General features: G+C 37.9%; 1 protein-coding gene across 2 annotated transcripts in view; it reads left to right on the top strand.

The window, feature by feature from the left end:
• The first annotated feature begins 229 nt into the window (after positions 1-229).
• LOC122793195 (eukaryotic translation initiation factor 4E-like) overlaps positions 230-25,082 on the top strand; it is an 891,923-nt gene continuing 867,070 nt past the window's right edge. Inside the window, exons 1-2 of one of the 2 annotated variants that reach the window (XM_044061026.1) lie at positions 230-384; positions 4,196-4,409. In XM_044061026.1, coding sequence (XP_043916961.1) covers positions 4,329-4,409 — 81 coding nt within the window. In that variant the 5' untranslated portion in view covers positions 230-384; positions 4,196-4,328. The remainder of the gene's footprint in view (positions 385-4,195; positions 4,410-25,082) is intronic. The other variant, XM_044061025.1, reaches the window with a different exon arrangement.

The raw sequence follows: 25,082 nt of genomic DNA, 5'->3' as shown, positions 1-25,082 counted from the left end.
TCCAGATGCAAAACTAGTACTAGTAACTTTTTTTATGAAAATTAGGATATTATTTAAAAATTGGTCTTGAACAAATACGGGACTTGTGAGCACTACAACAACCAGATAAATATATACATACACAAATAAATAACACACGTTTTTATTCCTTTACACTCACTGACGTCATATTCTCGAGAACAAACAAAATAAAAAACAACAAAAACTTTACCAATTTACCAGGTTCTAGAAACTACAGCATCCAAAACACATTTTTGCACAACGCTGCTACATATGGAGTAAACGCTTTGCGTTATCATGTGACACAATTCCCACCAATCAGTTTGGAGTTTTCTCACAGAGGCGACAGAATCAGACTAATCTAAGATGGCGACTGCGGAACCGGTGAGTGTCATTCACATGGAGTGGTTTATGTATCGTTCCTGCTATGATTTTCTGTGGAGTGTTTCGGAAAGAGGAAGATTAAATATTAGGATGGTGGGCTACATGACTAGAAGACCCAGGACTGGCTCAAGTTCGTTAATGTTTATTTGAATTCGCTGACCATTGAGTCTGAAGCAGCATGGTTTAATCGTGGCTAGTTTGAGTAGAGGTTAAGAATTCCTCTTTTTAATTTTTGCTTGCTGATAGCATTCGAGGAAGCACAACCTGTTTGCAGATAGCAACTTTTTCATGGTTGGCACGCGTTCTGGTTCTGTTGTAAAGTAGAACGTGCATTTTGCCTGCTCGTACTGTGATGACTGTCCTAAGGAGTACAACTTTAAAAGATTGTCAGGGCCCTTGTTTATAGTGCTTGATGAATGACGTGTCTATTGTAATACGTCTGTTGCTTAATTAAAGGGCTCTTGTCATTTATTGCCTTTTTAGCACACGTATTTATAACGATATGTTTTGAATTCTGCGGAAACACTTCTCAAATTGTACACACCGATGTGATAGGATTTAGTTGAACAAGTGTATTTGAAGTGTGTCTTTTAGGTCGCATTTATGTGTAGGCAGTGTTTGGATTGGATGTGCAAAATATGAGTAAATGCAGACTTTATATCTGTCCGGATGGCGTTTTTATTATTACGTGGTTGATCTTATTACTACGTTTGCTTACGCTCTTTGCTTCATTGGTGCACATATATGATAGCTCACTGCTTTGCTTTTCGTGCGTAGAATGGATTACTTTAAGTCTTTGATCAGCTTGTTGTATCTCTGCAGAATTTATATATATTTTTAATTTTACAGTTTCTGCTTCTTGCCGTAATCTGCACTGTACGCGTAGAAAGAAGCGCATGTGTAAGCTGATGACTTTCTGATATTCAAGTTAGTTACTGTTGTCCGCAGACTGTCATATCCGTTGTGTATCCACATGTCTAAGTGCAGTGCAGTGACTTCAAAGTGTGGAGGTCAGTTGCCTTGGACGTATATTAAATCGGATGTAAACATTTAGATCAAAACACACTTTTACCATTATGATGAAGTTAAATATCTTTGTCTGACACATTAATTTGAGTTAATTTGTTCTGTTTGGTTGTATATGAATCCTTGGGGTGATATTTATTTGCATAATATTATTACAATGAGTTTTAAGACTGGTGTTTAGGCATGTAAAACCGTGGAAGTAACAGATAAATTGAGTTTATATAGTTTAAAATGAGATGGTAAATGTTTAGTTATGTTGAAGTCCTAGATGGTAATAGCTTGTTATGCAGATGTTTATCTTTTTTGCAGTGACGCTTTTTGGTAAGGTAGGGTGACGCTTATATGTTTGTATTTTATTTGTGGCAGTGAGTCTGCTGGCATTAGATTTGTGTATGTAGTACAAGGAGCACACTTTTTTTTTTGCCCGAATGTGTTTGTTATTGCTCAATTTATTATTGTAGTAGATAAAAAGGGTCTGTTTTTTTGTGATGTTGCATTTCAAAATGTAATGTAAAAAAAAAAAAATCTGTGTGGTGAATTGTTTACATTATTGTTTTCAAAAAATGTAAGAGTTGGTATATTTAAGCAGGGGAGTATGGGGGTGCAACCCCTCACAGGGGGAGGGGCTGCAGGGGGGGGGCCTACCCCGCTGAAAAAGTGAAGAAATTAAGATTTGTGTCTGTGTTAACATCTGGTTTGCTCTCCTGTACCATCGGCAAGGCATTTTCCAATTGTACTGCCAAACAACTTGTGACAGGTCATCTGCCCATTTGGCTATGCCCTAGTTAAAGCTGTTTGGATTACTCGGAAGATAATTAAAAGCATGTTCTTCCTGGCTCGTGAGCAAACACACCATGCTATGATTTAGTAAGAAAAGAGGTGCTTTCCAGTAGGTGTAACTAGACCACGCACATACGTTCTTCAAGTTACTACTGTCCCCTATTCTGCATGATGTCCCTGATATTATTTTACTTATCTATTGCAGTAATTATAGTTCTTCAGACACACAAAATCTTTACAACTGATACTTTGCATATATATGCAAACTTGTTAAAAACCGTCCAATCAAATCATACAAATTTCCCTCCAGCTTATAAAACTGATTACCCGAATAATTTAAAAAGACATACACATTTAAAACCTTGTCAAGTACCTGTCTACTACTAAAAAATCATGAATTAAAATACTGTTTGTAATCCATACATAAGACTTTACATAGACAATAATAATGATAAATCAGTGCTTTCTGTCTTAGTCTTATTGGATAAATCACCCATTCTGGGGTTTCATATATCACCTGAAGGACCTGAAACACAAAAGAATGAGTATCCCCCTCTAGCAGTATATGTTTAGCTATAGCGCTATGCTCCTGTCCACTCCTCGCACAATATGCATGGTCCCTAATCTTCTGTCTTAGCCTACGGTTTGTTTTTCCTACATAGAATCTAAAACATCTTGTGCAGTGAGTGATGTACACTAAATTTTTGGTATTGCAATCAGCACTGCATTTAATCTTCCATAAATGTCTGGTGTCCGGATGTCTAAAATATCTGGACTCATCCACACAAATGCAAAAATTACATGTCTCACATTTCCGTGTACCTGTGAAAACCCTAGAATGGATTAGAAACAGTATTTTAATACATGACTTTTTAGTAGTAGGTATTTGACAATGTCTTGTATGTGTATTCCTTTTTAAATTATTCAGTTAATCAGTATAATTTGGAGGGAAATTTGTATGATTTGATTGGATGGTTTTTAACAAGTTTGCATATATATGTGTAAGGTATCAATTGTAAAGATGTTGTGTGTCTGAAGAAGTAATGTTTCATTACGAAAGCACTTAAACACGAAATAAAGTACATTTGATATAATGAAAAGTCGTTTTGCTATTGCTTATGGTAGTGTATTGCTCATTGTTGCCCTTTCCACTGGTGTTTGGGTTAGTTCTGCATTCATTGGTTTCACTTACAACACTTTGTTCTTGGGATTTTTTCTGGACTTTCTTACAGTTAGATAATGAATATTCTTGATGTCATATGCAACTCTGCATGGCATGTCAGTCATGCATCATTTGCATTCTACATCCAGTAGGCATGTCAATCACTCTGGTTACTCCCATTCCTGCACAAAATGGCCAGTGGGTTAAGACAGTACAACAAAAACTGCATTTTGTATTTAGTGCTTTGAGAACATTTAGAAATGGTAACACTTGGTTTAAGACAAATTTTAATTTTATCTGTAAACTTATTGCGTGTTTCTTATAGGGACCTTTTGACTTCTTAGTTGCTACTAAAACACTAGCAGAAAAATAATGTTTCTTGCCTGTTGTGTATATGCATACCAGTCCTCTAAGAATATCAACTAACTGATATAGCTTGTTGCTGTTGATTGTGTGATATATCCAGCACTTTGAAAATTTTCATAAAGAAGTAACGAGATTTCAGGGAAAGCCAAAATGATATGCAGGTGCTACAGAAGCGGGTGCAGAGGAAATGATTTTAAGGTTTTACGACATGTTTTAGCAATATATTTCCCCCTTTTTTTTCCTCTCTTTTAATGGTTTGTAAATGCAACTATTTTACCCTGAGGGGTCATCAAGCAGTTGTTGGTAGTTTTTTGGGGGTGGCACACTATCACTCATTGGTTAGGGTTTTGCCTTAAAGCTCCATGATTTTGAGGTTCATTCCTTATCTCTAGTTATTGGGAATTTGCATGACCTTCTTTTGTCTGTGTTGGTTTTATTTTTGACATTTGTGTGTTTTTTTTTTTTTTTTGTGGTTAGTTCCTTGGCTGTATCAGTTGGGGTTGAACTCTCATGTGCATTTCATTACCTTTGTCTTTGTGGCCTGGTTTGTCTGAAAAGGGACTGCAGTGAACCTACTGTTGTTTTACCCAGAAAAAAAATAAATATTTGTATGCAACGGATACAACATGACATTCAAAATGTCTTACTTTCCCTGAAGATTTCAGCACAGAAAAACTTACACAGGCTGAAAGTAAGTTTTAATAACATAATTTGATTTAACCTAAAAACAGTGTTTTAAAGGTTTTAACTCCAAGGCTGTGTAGATGTGCTGAATAATTAGAACAATTTGCATGAGAGCTGAAGTAGGAAATTTATTTAAAATACAGTTGTCTGCAAGGAAAGTTTTCTTTCAGAAAAGTTTTAAACATGATCCAGTGTACTTTGTAGAGATTTGAATTGTAAGGCAATCAATATGATGCACAACATTTTCTGAAATTGTGCAGCTGTAGAGGCTGTATTATATTGTTATTTGTAGGCATATATATATTTTTTAAATGTACGAGTGAGGTTGCTGTACTCTGTCCATATCTTTCCATTGCTCTGTCTCTGGCTTGTCATTGCTACTTGTGGTTAACGGATAAAGGCATACTGTAAGGTGAAGAAAACAAAAAATAACCAGTTCTGTTCTACAGACCTATAAATCTATTGAAATGATTTTGTCCATAACAAAGGACTTCAAGACTAAAGTTGAACACAGTGACTACTACTTATAAAAAAGATTACCACAACTAATAGAAATAGCCGTAATAGATAAAAGCTGAATGCTAAAAAAGTTTAAAAAATGCTAAAGTAATATTAAATGGTGATCAGGAATCTAAAATGTTGTTAACCAATTAAAAATAAATAATTTAAACAAAAATAAAACGCATGAAGATAACTTAAGTTTTGTTTATTGCATCTTTAAGAGTACTTTGAATGGAAATATGGTCTTTCAAACTAGGTGGAACCGCGGCATTCAATCTTGGTTGCCACATTAGTTCCTTAACTTCAGTAAGGTTTTCATATGTCCCACCTCTAGGGTCTCTAGAAACCTTTTTCAAGAATTAAAACTCTTTCCCCCCACACAGGTTTTTATGTTTGTATAATGCGTTATTAGCTTGCCTTCTAAATGTCATAAAGATGTTCATTTTTTCTTTTACGAAGTGGATGCTCAATTTTGCCTATGTAGTAGTTAAAACAGACCTGGCAAACAGCAATATAAAAGAGTTCCATTCTTGGATGTGGTGGTAGATAAAAGTAGTGGAAGGAAATTACGGGATGGAATCCAGTATTTACACGCACAAAGTTGTCATCCTCCTCACACCTTACAGGCTTTGCCATATGGTGAGTTTTTAAGAATACATAGACTTTGTAACAATGAGGTGAATTTTAAGATAGAAATGGAAAGAACATTTTGGATGTTTATTGACAGAGGTTATAATAGAGAAGCTTTGCAGAAATGTTGGAATATGTTTGTAGAGGGACAAATATTCATTAAAATAAAATGAAAGTAAATATAAGAACTGCGCAGAAGGATACACAACGGATGTGTTTTGTTACTATGTACACTATCTTTAGTTCTAAGTTAGTGGAACTGGTTAAATTTTACTGGGGTTATTTGATGTCCCTGAGATATTTTTCTTAGTGGGGAGTTCGAGCCCCTATGGTCTCTCTCTTTATAAAAGAGGAAAAAGCATTAGAGATTTTTTTTTTTTTAGTTAATGGTAGATTTGTTGCCCCCTTAAGTGGAATTTCTAAGGTAGTGACATTAAAGGGAATATTATCCTGTGGGAAATGTAAAGGTTGTAAATATATAGTTAGAAGTCTTTCAAAAATTAATGGGATTAGATTTATGGTACAGGGAATTTTATGGTTGTGATACTCAGGGCATTACATGTGCCCTAAAGTATCCCTGTAATAAGTTTTATGTAGGGGAAAGTAAGAGATTTGTTTAAGCTCAGGCTTTTAGAACATGTACTAAATATAATTCATGGTAAACAGGAAAGCTCTGTAGCTGAACATTTCAAAAGCTTCCACAAAGGGGAAGTTGCAGGTTTACAAGGAACAAATTTAGAAAAAAAATCAATGTTTGATCAATGTAGTAATGTCTATGTAAAGAATAGGTTGTTGTACAAAGCATCTGTGTATATATTGAAATTCAGTACTTTGGTTCCATGGGTTAAATTTGGAATATAATTGGCATTTTTTTATATAATTATGTAGTTAAGTACTTGGAGTTTAATTAATGAAGGTATTTATGGTAGGTGGTTGTTTAGAAGTTTTACTCTTTGAAGGCTTTCTTAAGCCGAGGTGTTGGAGACAGTAAACAGTTCTTTCTGGATTACTGGTTGTTTCTTTCCTTTTCCTGCATTTGGACTATAGTGGTTTTGGTAGTGGAAGCAGCAGTATAAACTATGCCACTAGACACCCCCCCCCCATTCAACACAGGAAGACTATCAACTTCTCGTATATAATGGCACTGGTTGCAAGTCCCACATTCCCTTGCTCCAACTTTTTGACTGGTTTACTAACTCTACTTTGGGTTTCAAATTTGTACTTGCGGTTTTTACCCCTCATACATGCAAAAGTAGGTTTCGGGCCACTGCTGTTCAAAATGTGCTGATCTGTTTTTCTCTGTAATCAGGAAGCATGTGTTACAGTATTGAAGAATCCTAGTTCTTGTAACGTCTTGATCATCAGAATTATCAGTCTCTGTTAAAATCCAAAAGCAACCCCCAGTTATGGGTTTGAATCTTGCCTGTCCTCTCTAGTTGAACATCTGCGATCAGTCTTATTAGTGGTTCCATGGGATGTCCTCTTTGAAAATAAACATGTTGACAACCTTCTTTATTTATTTTTTTTGTCTAGTGTTGCATCATCAGAAACCATCCTGGAAACCGTAACAAACTTGTCATTTAACCAAGTTGGATTTCTGCTTAATGGAGTGCGAATTGTGGTAGTGTAATTAGGAATTGGTTCATACTAGGCTATCTGCCCTAGGGCATTTATAAGCATAGCCAGAGTGTGTTTGGCTTTCGCCACCCATTTTAAATTAATTTTGCTACACCCTTTTTCGAGGTTAGTATACTGTGCCTCTGTCTAACAGTGACACAGAAGTGATACCTGGGGTAAACCTACGATCTCCCATCCACTCATCAAGATTCCTCTTGAAGAGAGTCAATGAGGGACTCTGCCTAACCTGGACTGGGATTTTATTCCAGAGTGAAGGGAGCCTCTGGGTTATGAATTTGTCCCTCCAGCATGTCCTATTTATTTCAGTGCTGAGGTTCAAGTCTCTCGAGCGCGTAGCTCGATGGGATTTGGATTTTCTGAGGTGCAGCATGTTTAATTCCGGGTTGGACATGGCTGTATACGTCAGGCACAGATCGCCTCTAAGCAGGCGGTATGCCACCGAGTAGAGCTGGAGTTTCTTTAACCGGGCAGCATATGGCATCTGTTTGAGCCCTTTGATCCTCTTGGTGAGGTACTTTTGGGGTCTTTCCAGTTGCTGCAGGCGTCCGGAAAGGTACATCCCAAAAGGGGCATTGTACTCAATTATGGGCCTGATGAGGGATGAGTAAAGAGGCACGATGACCTCCCCTGATCTAGATGTGAATCCCTTCATGATTAGGTGGGCTATATAAAATGTTTTTCTAACCACTTTGGCCACGTGGTTGTCAAATGAGAGATCAAATGAGAGATTGCTATCAACTTGGTTTCCCAGGTCCCTAATTACTTCTTCTGTACTTAATGGATTACCACCTATGTGGTAATTTGTGGGCACTTTGTTTTTGCCAAAGGGGATGACTATACACTTTTTGGCGTTTAGCTTGAGGCCATGCCTCTGGCACCAATTGTCTGTTTCTATGAGGCCCTTTTGGAGGATGCTTGTGTCGGCTGGAGAGTCGATTATGGTGCCCAGTTTGCAGTCATCTGTGAACTTGGTCAGCCACAGTCCTTCCGTGTTGGCCTGTACCCCCGAGAAATATATACCGAACAAGAGAGGTCCCAGGACTGAGCCTTGTGGGACGCCACTTGTAACTGGTTTGGAGTCTGACATGGCTCCAGCAAGTCTAACCATGTGGGTTCTGTCCTTGAGCCAGTTTGCAACCCATCTAGTGACATAGGGGTTTATATTTAAGCTGGTGAGCTTATCTATAATGCCCGAGTGGGGTATTGTATTGAAGGCTTTTGCGAGGTCCAGGTAGGCTGTGTGGACCACCTTCCCCTCGTCAATGGCTTTGGTGACTGAAAGAAATCAACCAGGTTTAAGAGGCAGGATCTGCCCTTAACAAAGCCGAACTGGGTAAGATCCAGTGTCTGTAGGTCCCCAATATCTTTATTTATGAGGTCCATGATGATCCTTTCCATAGCTATGCAGACCAAGCTAGTCAGGCTTATGGGGCGATAGTTTCCAGGATCCGTTGAGGCACCACCTTTGTGGAGAGGGACCACTGTTGCTGTACGCCACTCTTTGGGTACATATCCTGTAGTAAGGTTGAGATTGAACAGTAGTTTTATGTTTGGGTTTAGCTCTTCTTGGAGTTCATGTAGGACGCAGCCCGGGGCACCGTCTGGTCCCATTGATGCTGTGTTTTTTACTTTGGAGAGGGCAGCTCTTACCTGAGCATCTGAGATGTCAGGGGGGCAGCACTCTGGGATAGATATTTGCCCTTTTGGTGGGGAGGGGGGGGAGAAGTTTGCGCTGAACCTGTCGGCTAGGATGTTGGCAATGTCTGTGGGTTTGGTGTATTTTTTTTCATTGTGGACTAATTCTGAGCATATCTGGGAATTCCCACCCAGGTTCCTAACATAACTAAAGAAAGCCTTGTGATTATCCTTAGTGTCCTGTGCAATTTTTCTCTCGAAGCTGGCCTTAGACGATTTTATGAGTGCTCGTAGTTTTTTGCTAATACTGATCAGAGATGCCTTCCCTTTTTGGGATTTTGCTCTATCATGTAGTAGCTTCCTCCTTCTATTGTATAGTTTGTTTATGGCTGGGGTCCACCAGACAGGACATCTGCTTTTGGCGGATTGGGTCTTGGTTTTATTTGGGATTGCATGATCCATGCATTCCTGAAGGTGTTCATAGAATGTGTTTATAAAGGATTCTGTGGTCCGGGCCGTATTTTCCACAGGCCCGGGGGTTGGAAGGATTCCACCTCGGTTTTGAGGACTGTGAAACTTGCTTTAGAGAAGTTTTTCACTGTGGTTTTCAGGGCAGGGGGTGGAGTCGGGATGTGAATATCCAGTGAGATTGGTTTATGGTCTGATCTTACCAGTGAGGGATACACTTCTGGTCTGGAGCATAGAGTCCCCATGTTGGTGATGATCAGGTCCAGTATGCTTTCCCCTCTTGTGGGAGTGGTAACAAGTTGTTCCATAGCATTCGAGTTTATAAATTCTAGGAACCTTTGGGCTAGGGTGTTGGAGCTAGAGTAATGCTCCCAGTCTGTTTGGGTAGTTGAAGTCGCCCAATATAATGGTGTTTGGAGAGACCTTTCATATTTTCCAGTGTTCTCAGGAAGGCCGAGTGGGGTTCCTGGGCTTGGGATGGTGATCTGTAGCAGGCTATAAACTGGAAGGCAGTTTTACCCACTGTTAGTTGCACATGGTTAGTCTCTGATGCTTCATGCTGTGCCACCAACCTGGAGGTGTGGGTATCTTTGACGAATATTGATACTCCCCCTCCTTTTGTGGCTCGGTCCAAGTTTTGGGGCCGAAAAGCATGGTATGAGGTATAACCTGGTAGTGCTGGGGTGCTCTCGGGAGCCTTGAACCAGGTTTCTGTTACTGCACAGATATCGATGTTCTCCATGCTAAGGAGAGTTTCGAGTGCATGCATCTTGAGGTTTAGACTTCTGGCATTGAGTAGCATTACTCTTAGTTTCTTATCCCTTGTGATACCTGTGGAGGTGGGTTTGTCTTTTGAGTCTTGCCTAAAAAAGGCACTATGGGGGTAGCAAGAGCCTTTGCCAATATCCGAAAGCCCAGGGGTGACAGGTGCAAGCCGTCCCTAGCGAAGCATCGTGGCTTGTCGAGCATGTCATCCCAGGCTGACAGGCATTGGATCCCCTTTGAATGACACCAATACTTAAGCCAATTGTTGAAATTGATCATCTTGTCTTCATATTGTGGCATCATTCTTGGTGAGGGTAAGATGCTACTCAAGGTCAGGGTCATACCGGCCTGGGCTACATGCTCAGAGAGCTCCTGTATGTCTCTTTTCATGTAGTCCAGGGAGGTACGTCTCAGGTCATTCACACCAGCATGGACAATGACTGAGTCATATTTGTACTTGCCTTGGAGTGACCTGAGTGCTTGTGTTATGTGGCGGATCCTTGCGCCCGACAGGCAGCTCACTGTGACCTTCTCCTTGTTCAGCCTGGTGAGCGGGACGTCAGTGTGCCTGACGATAGAGTCACCTATTGCAAGTGTATCAGGTGTGTTGTTTAGCCTTAAGGGCTGTGATGGTTCGGCACACTGGCTTTGTGAGCTGTGTGTTGCACATGTTTTTGTTTTGGGGTAGGGGATGCTTGGGTGTCTGCTTTGGAGGTCTCTGCTGCTTAGGCAGATTTTTATTTAGAGCCTCCAAGTATGTTTTTGTGTGTTTGGTTTGCTGTTGGGGTAGGTCTATGTGAGACTGGAATTGTAGTGAGTGTGGTTTCCTTCTCCTCCTGACTGGTTTTGCCAGTACTGAGTTGAGAGAGCTTAGCCTCCAGTATGGCTATATGGTTGCATCTCTCACATGTGTTGGAATTTGTTGGGAGGAGGAGAGGGTTGTCTGTGTACATGAGGCAGTTGTAACATTGCCTCAAGATTCCCAAATTCACCAGCTGGACCGGAGAGGAGATTGACAACTGACCTTTGGACATGCTAGAATAGTATTGGGAATTCCTTTATAATTGAAAAAAAGGGCCAATGGGGAACAAGGTACTCAAGGGGAGTTTGTGAGGGTGTAGTGCTTTTAATATTTTAGTGCTGACTTGTATAATTGCTTTAGTGAGCAAGTGCCAGGTAACTTAAATGCAAAAATGACAAACAGTAGCTTTCTTTCAAGTGAAACAAGGAAATAAGTACAGTAAGCAATGCAGATATCACTAGGGATCCACAGAAGTGCTGAAAAGCCACGTTTTAGGTGGAATTAGCGTTTCGGGGAAATAACAAGCATACAAATAAAGCTAGATTCAGCAGGCCTGGATCTAGTCTATGCTACAGCAAGCAAGGTGTACCAATTTCAGTAAGAAACATTTCAAATATGCAGGCACTATAAGCCTTTAACCAGAAATTCCCAGCTCAGAAGGGCAGAGTCCAGCCTCTCCTCCTACAAGAGTGCAGACCACGAACCTTCTTAATGTAAAATAACTGGCCTGAAGCCCAAGTGCTTAAACCAGAACTAATACACTTTTAGAATAACAGACACTGAGCCCTCAATCAACAGTTAACAATTTAGAAGGATGTAAGCTACCTGTCCTGCCACCACAGTGCAGGCCACAAACCTTCCTAATGTAAAACAACTGGTCTGAAGCCCAGTTGCTTAATCCAAAAGACTTAGAATGATAGCTACACTTTAATCAAGTTACTACCAAGCAGTAATAAATACAATTGAATACTTTAAAGAATGCCTGGATTAGTGCTCAAGTTATACAAACAAAGCTAGATTCAGCAGGTCTGGATCTAGTCTATGCTACAACAAACAAGGTGTACCAATTTCAGTAAGAAGCAGTTCAAATATGCAGGCACTATAAGCCTTTAACCAGAAATTCCCAGCTCAGAAGGGCAGAGTCCAGCCTCTCCTCCCACAAGAGTGCAGACCACGAACCCTTTTAATGTAAAATAACTGGTCTGAAGCCCAAGTGCTTGAACTAAAAGGCTTAGAATGAGTTGCACCAAGCAGAAATAAATACAATTGAGTACTTGTAAGATGACGCAAAAGCAAAATAAAGTAGGAAGAAACACAAATACAGTAAAAGCAGATAATTTTTTTTTGGTAAAGGTGTGTTCCCTGTAAATGTTGGAAGAAATCCAATTTCATGTTTTTAATCAAGGCGATGTCCAAAAAAATAATCTCATGGAAAAGGTGAACTTTAAAAAGTCAGTGGTGGTGGTCATAAAACTTGCACAATTATTAACCTTAGATGGAGTGTCTGTCTGAAAAATACAGATATCATCCAGGTAATGTTTCCAGCTAGTCGCATAAACTGACCTGTAGATGTAATCAAATTCCCATTTCCACATTGTCATATTTAAGAAAACTGGTACACACATGGCAACCATCCATTTTCCTTGAGTTTGTTAGGAAAAAGTTGCCTTCAAAATATAAATTACTTTTCAAAACCAGTTCCATTAAATCCACAACAGAATTAATTTTGACCATTTCAAGAAATGCTAGGAAGTAGGAGCTTCCCTGAAAAAAACCAAGCCTTTGTCGTGTGGAATACATAAAAACAAATTAATCAAAAAGGAAAGGTTAGGGTCCCATAAATTGTTCTTAATCTCTGGTTAACCCAGATTATTGCATTTTTCTCACAAAAAGCTGAAAAGGAATAAACATACTTGTATTTTGTTACTGAAGTCTCTGATGTTTAGCTTTGTATGCTATTGGAGCTCGCATCATATACTTACATTCGGGTGTCATAGTAGGCAAGAATCATAACTGTAGTTGAACAGAAGGTTTTGAGTTTCCAACTTGCTTTTTAAAAATTTATGAAATGCATGTCTTCCAAGGGTTAAAAATGCAACTACTGTATTGACTCCATCTGCCCCTTGTTTTCTCAGTGCAGTGAAGGTTTAGAACTCCTTTCTGTTTTGTTAAAGTGCTTCTTGGTGTTGACTACTGTTTTAAGTGTAATAAAGTTTGGTTTTGAACTCAAACTCCATGGCAGTTTTCTCTTCTCTTCCTACATGGAGTATTTATTTGTATGTAATAAGGGGGGACATTTCTAGTAACATCAAGATGAGGCTACTCATGTGAAGCTTTATTTGGTACACCTCCCCACCTCATTTAATTTGTTCCATGGATTCTATGATGAGCTATTTAAGTTATTCTTTATTGTATTGTTCTTGTATTTCCATTTTATGCTTGTACCCATGTTTTAAATCTATGTACAGTGTTCCAGGTTGAGTTAAAGGATGCCATCTTTTCATGGTAAACTGTTGTGTGTCGCTACAGTAATGTTTCTTAAATTTTTTAGGTGAAGGAGCCCTGCAGCGAAATATTTCTTCTTGTGCAACTTCTTCTAAGAAATTTAATCAACAAATATATGCAAACAATATAAATGTAAAAATATCTAGTAATGTAACTGTTCAGGCTTCAGACCTGCACAGTCTTAATGGGAAGGATGGGCTTTGCATTGTACGACATAAGTTGTCAATATTTGATATAAGGTTTGTTAGAGAGTCTTTAATGAAATGTATCAAATTTAACCTGTTTTGAGCTTTGGTTTCGGTTGCAATGACAGTGGAAAATCCATTTTCACTTGCGTATGTCGAGGGAAAACTGAGTAGTATCCTAAATGCTTTTTTTAAAATGTGTATACTTTCTGTAAATTTTTACCCAAGATTTATCAAGAGGTAACTTATTCTCATTCAAACCATACCTTCTTTTAAACCTTGTTCTTCCTCTGCATGTGTTGTTCCCACAACTCCTATTTTTTCCCTCTGTAATTTGCTCCTACACTTTTTTTAAATGTCCCAATTCCAGTTGTTTTATCTGTGTTACTATATTCACTATTTCTAGTAAAGACAGTTTAGACTGCGTTCCGTTTTCTAGTAATTGCTGTTTTGGCAGCCAAAATGGAGTCAGCAAGGCCTTATGTTTAGGCAATTCCCATTATTTATCATAACTAAAAAAAAAAATGTCCTTGGTAACCAACATGCTCACCCAGCATCTCCAACAGAGCAGTCTGCAGGGAATCTTTAAAGTCTGCCAGCTCATTACACTCCTAGAAAATTTGTTCCCCGTTATCTCTTTCTTCCCCATCACACCTCAAACATTTGCTGTCTGCTTGTGGAAAAATTCTTTGGAGTCTACTTGATGTATAAAAATACCTATAAATATTTCCAAGCAAAAATCCTAATTCTTCTAGACTTTGTTGCATATTTGGGGGGCATACATATATCTACTATTGATTCTTTGTGAATTGCTTATCCATTCTCTTCCCAATCCTTTTTAACCTCCTCTGATTCCTATAGTTAGCATGAAATCTTTTGTATGCTGTACTGATTATTCCCTTTTTAACAGCAGCTTTTCTGTTCTTGATTCTACTAAAAACTTTGCCAGTGCTTATGTTTTACTTAGGATCCCCCTATTTTCTTTCTTTTAGCCTGTACTCTGCATTGCCTATCAAGGACTGATATTGATCTCTAACCTGCAGTCCAAATAAATTCTTGGCCTCTTCCCATTCAGTTACCTTTCCTTCTCTCTGTTTACTCCCAATACCTTTGTTCTTTTACCAATTTTCTCCAGTAAATTTCAGGCCTTCTTGCCCGTTGTCTGTAATCCCCAATTGCAGTCATTCCTATTAGCAGAACCTATTTTCTCCATTCCTGTGTTAGCTTGTTTCTTAGAATACTTTCTGCTAAGTTATGAATATAATAACCAGTATGATTGTTATTCTCCTTAAAGGTTTCCACCCAAAATCCCAGTCTCTCCATGTTTCTTGAGCTCCCCATCATCATAATCCCTTTCCACTTTGAACTATAAAGTAAGATCATCTGCAGGTTGAGCCAGCTTTTCTAGACTACCATACCAATTATGCCCTTGGATTTCAGAGTCCCCTATTTTCTTTGCAATGTATTTAGAATCATTGGTAAATAACATAGGGGAGAATGGACACCCCTGTCTTGCATCTCTGCTCAAGCCAAAATTATCAGAGAGGATCCCACCCACTTTAATTTTTGCCTCATTCTGTTTCCCTCTGTGTCATCAGCGTTCTGTTAATGCTGTCAAATGTTTGCCTCCCCTCTGCAGAAAGCACATTGATCCATTTCTATTAATGTTGGCATTTCTTTTAGCCATTATAGACCTAAACACTGTATAATCATGGTTTAGTATTGAATTGGGCTTGTGTCAAGCTGGATCTTTACCCTGTTTAGGTATTACATCTACCACTGCTTTATGTCAGGATGTTAGTACTTATTCTCTTAAAATACTATGAAACAAAACCTTCCAGATCTTTATCAGTTTTTCCTTCCTAAATTCCAAACTTCCACATGAATACCATCCATTCCTGGGGACTTTCCTGTAGTTTGGTTATAACATCACCATTTTTTATCTCTGTTCCTCCTATCGTGTTAGTAATTGAGTCTCCTCTGCCTCTAACCTTGGTATATTTAATTCTTCCATAAACAATTCCATTTGTACCATTTCCTTTCATATTTTTGTGCTATATTTTGACTTTCATAAAATTTCCAAACTATTTCTAATACTTATACAGGATCTCTCGTTTTCTTTCTTGTTATTAGCATCCTAAGCTTGGCGACAGCCCTTTCTACTTTCTGTTGCGTGAGTCATTGTGCTAAAAGTTTTTGTGTTCTAGAGTGCAATCTTTCTAAACTCTGCGTATTATCGAGGTAATCCCTTATTTTTGTGTAGCATTCTGCAGTTGCTCCTCTTGTCCTGTGGGATTCCACCTGTTTTGCAATGCTTCAACATTTGCCAGTTCCTCCATATATTTCCTTACTATTTTTAAACTCCACTTTAATTTTATCCCTCTCCCTTATCTTCTCTTAATAGTTGCTAAATAATTTCCACTATCCATTCCTTAAATTCCACTCTCTACAGCATATAGGTGGGAAAATGCAAGTGTTTCATTTTTTATTTCATTACCCTGTGTTTATTTTAGTTACTATAGGGGTATGATCTGAAATAGTTACTGGGTACATATCAAGATCTTCAATTACATGCATATGTTCCTGTGAAATGTAAATTGTCTGTGCGAGTACAGTTTTTGTATGTTGGGGATAATATGGAAAATAAGTCTGAATTCCTAGTACTGAATTCATGTCTTCCATGTCAAATATTTCCATAAATTTCTTAAAAAAATCTACCCTCCTTTGTTTTCCCTTCTGGGCCTCCCAGATACATCTTCACCATTGTGGATTAAATTCCAGCCTCCACCTGTAAGTAATGTTCCTTGCTGAAAGCTGATTATTTTTCCCAGAATTTTTCTTAAGTTTCATTATAGCAGTTTTTGGTGGAATATAATTACATGCCAGTTTATTTCTCCTTCCTTGCAAGTACTACAAATCTACCATTACCTGTTTTTTCCTCTCTTACTTTTGGAGCTTCTCTTGCAATTAATATAAGTTCTAAACTGACAGCCACACACACAAACTTGAAATAACTTAAAAGGTTATCCATGCTAAGATGTATGGTACAGCCTGTGCTTCTATAGCAGAGAAAATACTAGAATGCTTTCAGAAAACATTTCCTCCAAGCCTTCTCTATCAGTCTACTAGAGACATGAGAGCCAGACACACACATGCCAAGCGTACATTTGTTTACTACAAAAAAGCCTTATAAAATTCAGTATCCTTTTTCATTTACTTTTTCTTAAAACTTCTTACTAGACTAAGCTAAGAACCTTAACCCATTCGCTCCTCTGTGCAAGAGTGAGAAAAACACATTTCCCTACAAGTTCAACAGAGTCCAAAAAATCCAATGCTTCCAGATTTTTTGGTTCTTTCATGTTTCACAAATATAATTATTGTTTTGTAATCCCACATTTGTCATTTTCCAAGTTACTGGTTTCATTCCTGTTAATCTCTGTCTCTGCTTTATTTCCAACGTACTCTCGATTCTTCTAACCATCTCTTGTGCTTTTTTTCCTTTTTCTCAAGCATTTTCATTTGAAACATTGAAAACGTTTCACTGACACAGTATCTTTGAGGTCTGTATTACCAGAATATCAAGAAGCAGATCTCCTGTTCCACAGTTCACTTTTTGTTGGACTAACTTTTGTATTTATTCCTTAGCATGTGTTTAAAAAATGTTTCTGTCCCCCCAGGGAGAAATATTTTGAAGATGGCTGGGTACAGTAGTTTGAATCTCACCCCTGCTTCTTGACATTCCTTGCATAATGGAAGAAATTTACTCCTCCTCCTTTGCCTGGTGTACAACAAACTTTGCTGTCTCCTGCTTTTAGTACTTTGTGCTTCTGCCACAGTTTTGTCAGAATCAACTCCTCCTGCTGGTAAGAGTGCATCTTTACTATTAATAGGTTGAGTAGTACTAGGCTAGCCTATCCAATTATCCCTTGTGAGACTCAAACTCTGCAACTTGTGTTTATAAGGCCTTAACCATTAGGCCACTCTCCCAACAAAGGTTAAAAGTCTGGGTTGCTTTTTCATTGCCAGGTTTGGAGCATACACACAATTTGCCCTTTCAATTAACAATTCATGTTGTGGAATACCAGTCCAGTTGTTTGTGCTTTCACAAAATGAATACAGTCTGTTCCGTCCAGCTTCTGGTACAGCAGAAAATCTCGGGTTTTCTCTACGTGCTCTGTCCTCTAATTTTCTTATTTTATTTGAAATATCTTTTCTTGTGCAGTCTCATATTCAGCTAGACTTTTCTTCATTTTGATCTCTGTTTTATGCCTTTTTATCACCTTAATTTGAATATCTGTCTAAAGCTTCTATTTTTTCCCACCTTTTATTGTTTGAGTTGATAAAATAATTATTATGGAGTATATTTTAATCGGGTGTCTGTGCAGTTGCCTTATGCTTTCCTCTAGGTTATGGATGTCATGTCTGGAGCTTGCACTACTTTTTGCTAAACAGCAGTATTTTTCCCAGTCAATGTTTTTGTCACGTTTTGTAACTGATTTTCCTTCATGTCCACTATTTATCTTTTTCCAGGCAGGCACTTAATAGCTAGTTACTGAAATTTACCCAGAAATTTAGTCCACTGGCTTTCTCTACTAAGTTTCTGTTTTCACACTGGGAGAGCTAGAATTAAGCTGTTATTCAATGTGTAGCCATTTTGGAAGTCCCCCAGTCTTCTCTATGCATTCTATCCATTTCTTCTAATTACAAAATTCTTCCCGAAAGCCAGAAAGGTTCAAGGCTAAGGTGATCCTTGTTGCCCCATACTGGCTACAACAGGTTTGGTTTCCATATCTTTGGTTTCATCTGCGCAGTCCACCTTGGACTCTAGCCCACAGGCTGGATCTAATCTCTTATCCTTTCAGACATAGACTCCTTGAAAATTAACTGCTTGGTTTCGAAAAGGTTTAAGTTTTGCAACAATTAAAGTTCAAGTGGTAGCCGTTTCAGTTTTCACACAGGCTGTAACAAGATTGACGTATCTTCTTTAAAGTTGTCTAAGAGGAACTTTCCTCCTTGGAACATCACAGTGATGCTTCAGGCTGTCAGAGATCTCCTTTGAACAAGCAGATTCTGTAGATATTACATTTTAATGTGGAAAACTGTCTTTTGTGGCAATTACTTTTGCTAAGAGGATTTAAGAACTTCATGCTCTTTCACGTAAGCCACTTTTTGTTTCATAAGGGCAGGTATTTTTCTAAAACCATATTCATCTTTCATTCCTAAGGTGACTGTTCCAGTGTAAATCAGGCCATCAGTTTGCTTGTATTCTTATACTTTAACACAGGAGAAGTCAGACCAGTTATTCATTTCATTCCCAAATTGAAGCTGGGGCAGAGAGTTTTCAAGATCAGTGTTTCAGGGTTATCAGGCAGTATATCCTTTGGAGTTTGAGACCCAATTTTTCATAAACAAAGTACCTAAAGCTCATTCCACAAGAGCCATAGCAACTTCAGCAGTATTTTCCAACACCAATTTCCAGTTGATTTGTGCAGCTGCTACATGGTCTGTAGTACATACCTTTGTGTTTCACTGTAAACTGGATGTACAGTCCACATGTCATTCCTCCTTTGGTTCTGTTCCATTGAGTATCCGTGTACAAGTCCACCAGGGAAATCATGTAGCTAGGGATTCTGCCCCAAAGGTTGAATCAGGTGAAAATGGACAGCATCATATATGAAAGTTATGTACTTAACATAATGATAGATCCGTGTTGTCTGTCTTTTTTCATCTTGTTCAACATCTGTTTCTTAGCCCCCTTTCCAATTTATCACTTAAAACTTCAGGAACAAGAAGTTCGCATCTACAGGAGTCCGTCTCTAACCTCAGCAAGTTAGTAGCATCCTATCCAGTTGGTGTTCTTGCACCTCTGTTCCCATTTAATTATTTTTGTTTATCTGTATTCTGTTAAGACCGAGCTTGCCTCGTGTAAGAATATACTTGGGTAATTTGACAGTGGTAAGGGAGGAGTCGGAGCCCTGGCTCTGAAGGTTTTAAGTTCCCGAGGCCAAGTCTGAATTGGATTGTACTCCCAAAGGTTGAGCCACACGAAAATAGGACAGCACGGATCTATTGTTTTTTTTTTTCTGCTCATTCATTCTGTTTGTCAAAGTGTTGAAATTGTCAAAGCTTTTCTGCATCCAAAGTTTAATTTTCTTCTTTTTGCCGTCTATTTATTATAACTGTTGATCACTGTTTTGTGTGTTTCCTGAAGAGAGAAGTCCATCTTTTCAAAAATTGAGATGTGGGCAAGCGTGTTCCAATCTATCGGTAAAATCTTTTGATTAATCTAGTTAGAGTGCAAATATTTGATTTTTTTTTTTTCAGTTTAATCTATAAAGTATTGAATATCTTTCCTTATCATAATTGATTTAAACAGTATAATTAGAAATGGTTATTGTTTGGCATACATTCAGCATGCAAAGCATAATTATGTCTTCTCTTATGGGGAAATAATTTTATGGTTTTGCAGTGGAGAGTGATATCAAAGACATACCTCTCAAACTCTTAAAACAAAAAATATGGATAAAGCCTAAAATAATGGGGGTCAGTGGCCCAAAATTAAGAATGTATTTTAAGCATTGCTTTTATGAACTTAGAAAGTTGCTAGAATTAAATGATTTTTTGTAAGGATGCATTTTCTGAGGGATATGAAGTCTGTTACTCATGTATGTCATTATTTGTTGACTTCAGTCTGCAATGATTTGCCAGAAAACCTCAAATTTTGAGGAACAGACCCAAAATATGAGGCAAAAATCTGTACATCTTGTGAAAATGTGGACGATTGAGGAGTATGATCAAAAGTGATGCTTTAAGAGCTGACTCGTTTCCTGTCTCCTTGGATGTGTACTTAATTCTTGCTAACATTTTAACTTTTTTTTTTTTTAATAACTCTGCTGACATGTTTTCATATTGTTGTTTAGTGCATAAACATCTTATAACTTTTGTTGGAACCATGGCACTATTACGCATACCACATTGAAGACGTTCATTGTTTTATGTGATCTCAAATGCATTGTATGAAGAATCCTATTCACTTTTTTTATTTTTTTAACTCTGGAGAATAGTTGTTACTAGCATACCTTCAATACGTGGAAATTTGAATCACTTGTTGATGGCCCTTTTTTTTTCCTTCTTCCTCTGCAGTATTCTCATCACTTTGCAGGTGAGGATGCTCTTCTGCACTGAAAGCTTTCTGACCCTTGGGCCTCACAGCAGTATTTCCACTACTAATTTGTGTATTGGTGAAGAAGAACTCAAACTTCTGTTGCTCAAAAAAAAAAAATGTTGTATATAACCATGCATAAATGCACTTGTTTTGGATTTGCTCCCTGACAGCTACCAGTGCATACTCGTTTAACTAATATATTGTTTTAATTAAATAAAATTTTTGGTTGTTTCTCTTTCTTTGCTTAAACTCTTGCACATTTTTTCAACAAGAACTGAGACCTTTATTTTACTAAGCAGTAACGACAAAATTACCCATTTCGTAACCGTCCAACCGTAAAGGACCCCAAACTACTGTTGGTTGTAACCAAATATCCTTACTCAGTATTTACAGCCACTTTGACTGTGTACACCTCACATGTTTGATTGTGATACAAAATGGCCAGTGTAAAAGTATTCCAACTTGCTTTACAAAATACAGACCAGACCCTCAAAACTAGCCACAGTCAAGCATACCAGCTTCGACACAATTGCACATTAGTCCACAAATCTAGGTGACTTTAACATGAGCATGTGCTATGGGGTAAAGTTACTTTATTCCAAAGTTGTCTCCTCACCCTCAGACAGTACAAGTGGCTATATAAGATTTGTTTCACACAAACACAAGATTATTTTAATGTTGGTAATGCACACTTGTCCTACAAACATGGATCAATAGTTTGCAGTGAACATATGGAAGAATTAAATATGTTAAGTTTAGAGGTAGATGAGGCTCAGCTATTAACAAGACAGGAGGAGATGACATAAAAAATGAGGTATAACCAATCTACAGGAAGGTCTGAATGAATGGCTGGCATTCTTGTAGAAAGGAAAAATGATAAAGATCTGGAAGGTTTTGTGTAATAGTGTTTTAAAATAAAGAGAAACACCAACATCCTGGAAGAAAGCAGTGGTGACTTTAATACCTGAAGGTGGTAAAGATCTATTGGATTCAGCTTTGTGTAAAGTGTTTGTCTATTATGGCTAAAAGAATGGCAGAGATGATGCCCAAATTGATGTGTGGGTCATTGTGATTTAGTGCAGGGGAGGCAAATATTTGACAGCATTAATAGAAAAGTGATGATTCAGAGGGAAGAGGGATTTTTGAGTAGGGCAATGAAAGCATTTGCATTTCCCTGATAAAATTGTAAGGTTGCTTAGGAGGCTATATGATGGATTGGAGGTGAAAATTTAATGTGGGGTAGGTTCTCTCTGATTACATTTTGTTTGAAAAGAGGGATCGGGCAGGGTTGTCCTCTTTTTTTCCCCCTGTTACTTGCATTATATTTAGAACCATTGGCAAAGAAAATAAGGGAGTTAGAAATTCAAGGATATAACTGGTCTGGTAATCAAGAAAGGTTGGCTTTGTTTGCTGAGGATTATGTTTTATACCTGATTGAACCAGAGAAGGACATTTCAGTATTGTGGAACATTCTGAGAAAGTTTCAAGTCTTTTGTGATACAGAATTAATGAAGATAAAGCCAATAGCTGTAAACTATGTACCCACATATGAATTAGTTAAACAATACCCATATTTATGGGAACATGTTAAAATGAAGGACTCAGGAGTATGGCTTGAAAAGGATTCTATTGTGGCATGTTAGGATATTTGGTAAGAGACTAAACAAAATGTAGTACAGAAACTGAGCAATTGGAAGCTGTATTTTATGGATATGGAAAGCGAAATGCAAGTAGTGAAATGTTTTTAGTCCTTTTAGTTTTATACACAGGTCAGGATTTTATTTTTCTACTAGAGGAGAAGTTGTGGATAGCAATTAATAAAGAGTTGAAGGATTTTATCTGTGAGGGGAAGAGAACAAGAGTCAGGTAGAACAAGGTGATCCTTCCAGTAGAACAAAGTGGTTTGGGATTACCTGATTTGAAGGGGTATTTCAGAGCTACACAGTTAAGGCTGTTTTACATAGCACAAACAGAAAGCTATAGCTCAAAGTGAAAAGAGATGATGATGAAATGGAGGGTTCTTAAGAAACCTGCAGAAATTAGGATTTTGAATGCCGATCAGTAACCATGCAGAATAGTATATTCTTAAAGTAGCAGACAGTATTCTAAGAACTAAGCCAACATGGGAATTGAGAAAGTAGATTCTGCCATTAGGGATGACTGCAGCAAGGAGTACGGAGAATAGGCAAGAAGGGAGTGCCTGAATCTACTGGAGAAAACTGTCAAAGGAACCAAGGTATTGGGAGAAAATTAGAAAGGGAAAGGTAATAGAATGGGAGGAGGCCATTAATTCATTTTGGACTGCAGGCTAGAGATTGCCTATCTTATGATGTCAGTCTTTGATAGGGAAGGCAAAGAGAAATACTTAGGGGGATCATAAGTGAAAGACGAGCAGTAGTGGAAGTTTTAGTAGATTCTAGAGCAGAAGCTGCTGTTAAAAAGAGATAATTAGCCAGTCATATAAAATTATTGCATGATAGCTAACTGGAATCAGTTAGATGAGATTGGAAAGGATTGGAAAGAGAGATTGGATAAGCAATTCACAAAGAAGCAACTGGGAGATGTCTCCTAAATATACAACTAAGTCCAAGATTTAGGATCTTTGCTTGAAAGTGCATGCATAGATAATTTTATAGCCCAAGTAGACTACAGAGAGATTTTCCTTGGATGGATTGCAAATGTTAGAGGTGGGATAGGGAAGAAAGAAGTAATTGGGAATATATTTCTTGGGTTTAGTGAGTTGGCAGACTTTTAAAAAAGTCCCTGCAAACTTCTATCAGAAATACTGAGTGAACAAATTGGTGTGACTAAGGAAATTATTATATATATTTTTTTTAGCGGTGATAAAGAATGTGAATTGTCTAGACATCGTAAGGCCTTCCTGAGTTTAGTTCTGATAGCTGCCAAAAAAGCAGTTGGTAGAAAATGGACAAAGTCTAAACCAACTGTACTAGAAGTGAAGTGTATAATAACAGAGATGAAAACTGGATGGTGGGATCTTTAGAAAAGATTAGGTGCAAATTGCATAGAAAAAAGGGAATTGTGGGAACAATACATGCAGAGGATAATGTTTTGTAGGAGGAGTGAGGTTTAAGAGAAGGCAGAAATTGAATGAGCTATGTAATGTTTGACTGTATAACAGATTATATGTGATGTATAATTTTGCAACTGCGAATGACATTATGGTTTCTTTTCATTCATATAAATGTACTATAGCCTATGTCATAAGTGATGATTCAATAAAGATTTTCTTGTTTAAAAAAATAGTTTGTAATGAGCACATGATTGGGATGGCAAGATGTTTTCATTCACAGACAGCTTTGCTTCACAAAAATCACATTAGTACTGCAAAGCTAGGCTAATGACCAAACAACAGCAATCGGTCATTTTTATTTATACCCAGCAGTTGCACCTATTGTGACTGACGGGACTGCCTTATCCAACAGATCTGATGTGAACACTTCCACTCAGTGAAAACCTTTACACAAGGAGATTGCTCCCACAACTGTTCACTCCCTTTTGAGGGAAGAGTTGGCACAATAGTTATGGTCTTTACCTCACGGGTACAGGGTTTTTACCTTACAGACACACGGTGCAGGGTTTGAGTTTCACCTTTGGAAAATGTGGCTAGGCTTAAAAAGACCCTCTAAGGTTAGTCTGTAATCAGCTAAGAAAGTTTGTCTTTGTGCATATCAGATACCCAACCATAATGATAGAATATAGTAGTAGCCCCCCCCCCCCCTGCAAACTGCTGTTACGGCTGTCAACTTTTCAGCACAAGAAACAGTGACAGTAAAAAATAAGTAAAAAAGGGCTGGATTTTTATATGTTGTCTTTATATACTTAGCTATTAGAATGACAAGTTTTGTATTAGGTTAGCATACCTTTACTGAAATTATGAAGTCTACAACTAGGCATCTGTCATTATTTTTTTGAAGTTACTTCAAATTCTAGAATATCGTTTAAGATATTTAGCGCACATGTTTTACAAGACGCTAAAGAGATATGCATTGTATGATTGCAGAACAATTCTTTAGTTCAGAAACCACTAACTTTTGAGGGAAAGAACAAAAACATGAGCTTGCCATCATCCAGTCGCCCTGCTAAACTTTTGAGTAATATTTAGTTGCATGCTAGTTCATATTATACCGCTCAACTTGCAAACATCTAAAATAGGTCCAAAGTCTTATAGAAATAGGTGTATTTGACTAAAAAGATCTGTACATTTGCACAAAATTGCGTACATAGCTTATAACCCATCCCACTTCTAGGATTGTAGGACACTAATCAAACATATGAGTTAAAACATTGAGAATTACAAATGATGCAGAAACACTACCCTCCCCTACCCCCAAATCCCACTCACCCCCAATCCACCTATATTTA

This window comes from Protopterus annectens, chromosome 2.part0 (genome assembly GCF_019279795.1).
Source record: "Protopterus annectens isolate FY-2018-M chromosome 2.part0, PAN1.0, whole genome shotgun sequence".
Classification (NCBI taxonomy): Eukaryota; Metazoa; Chordata; order Ceratodontiformes; family Protopteridae; genus Protopterus; species Protopterus annectens.
The sequence above is the reverse complement of the archived record's forward strand: the minus strand, read 5'-3'. Positions and strand labels throughout refer to the sequence as shown.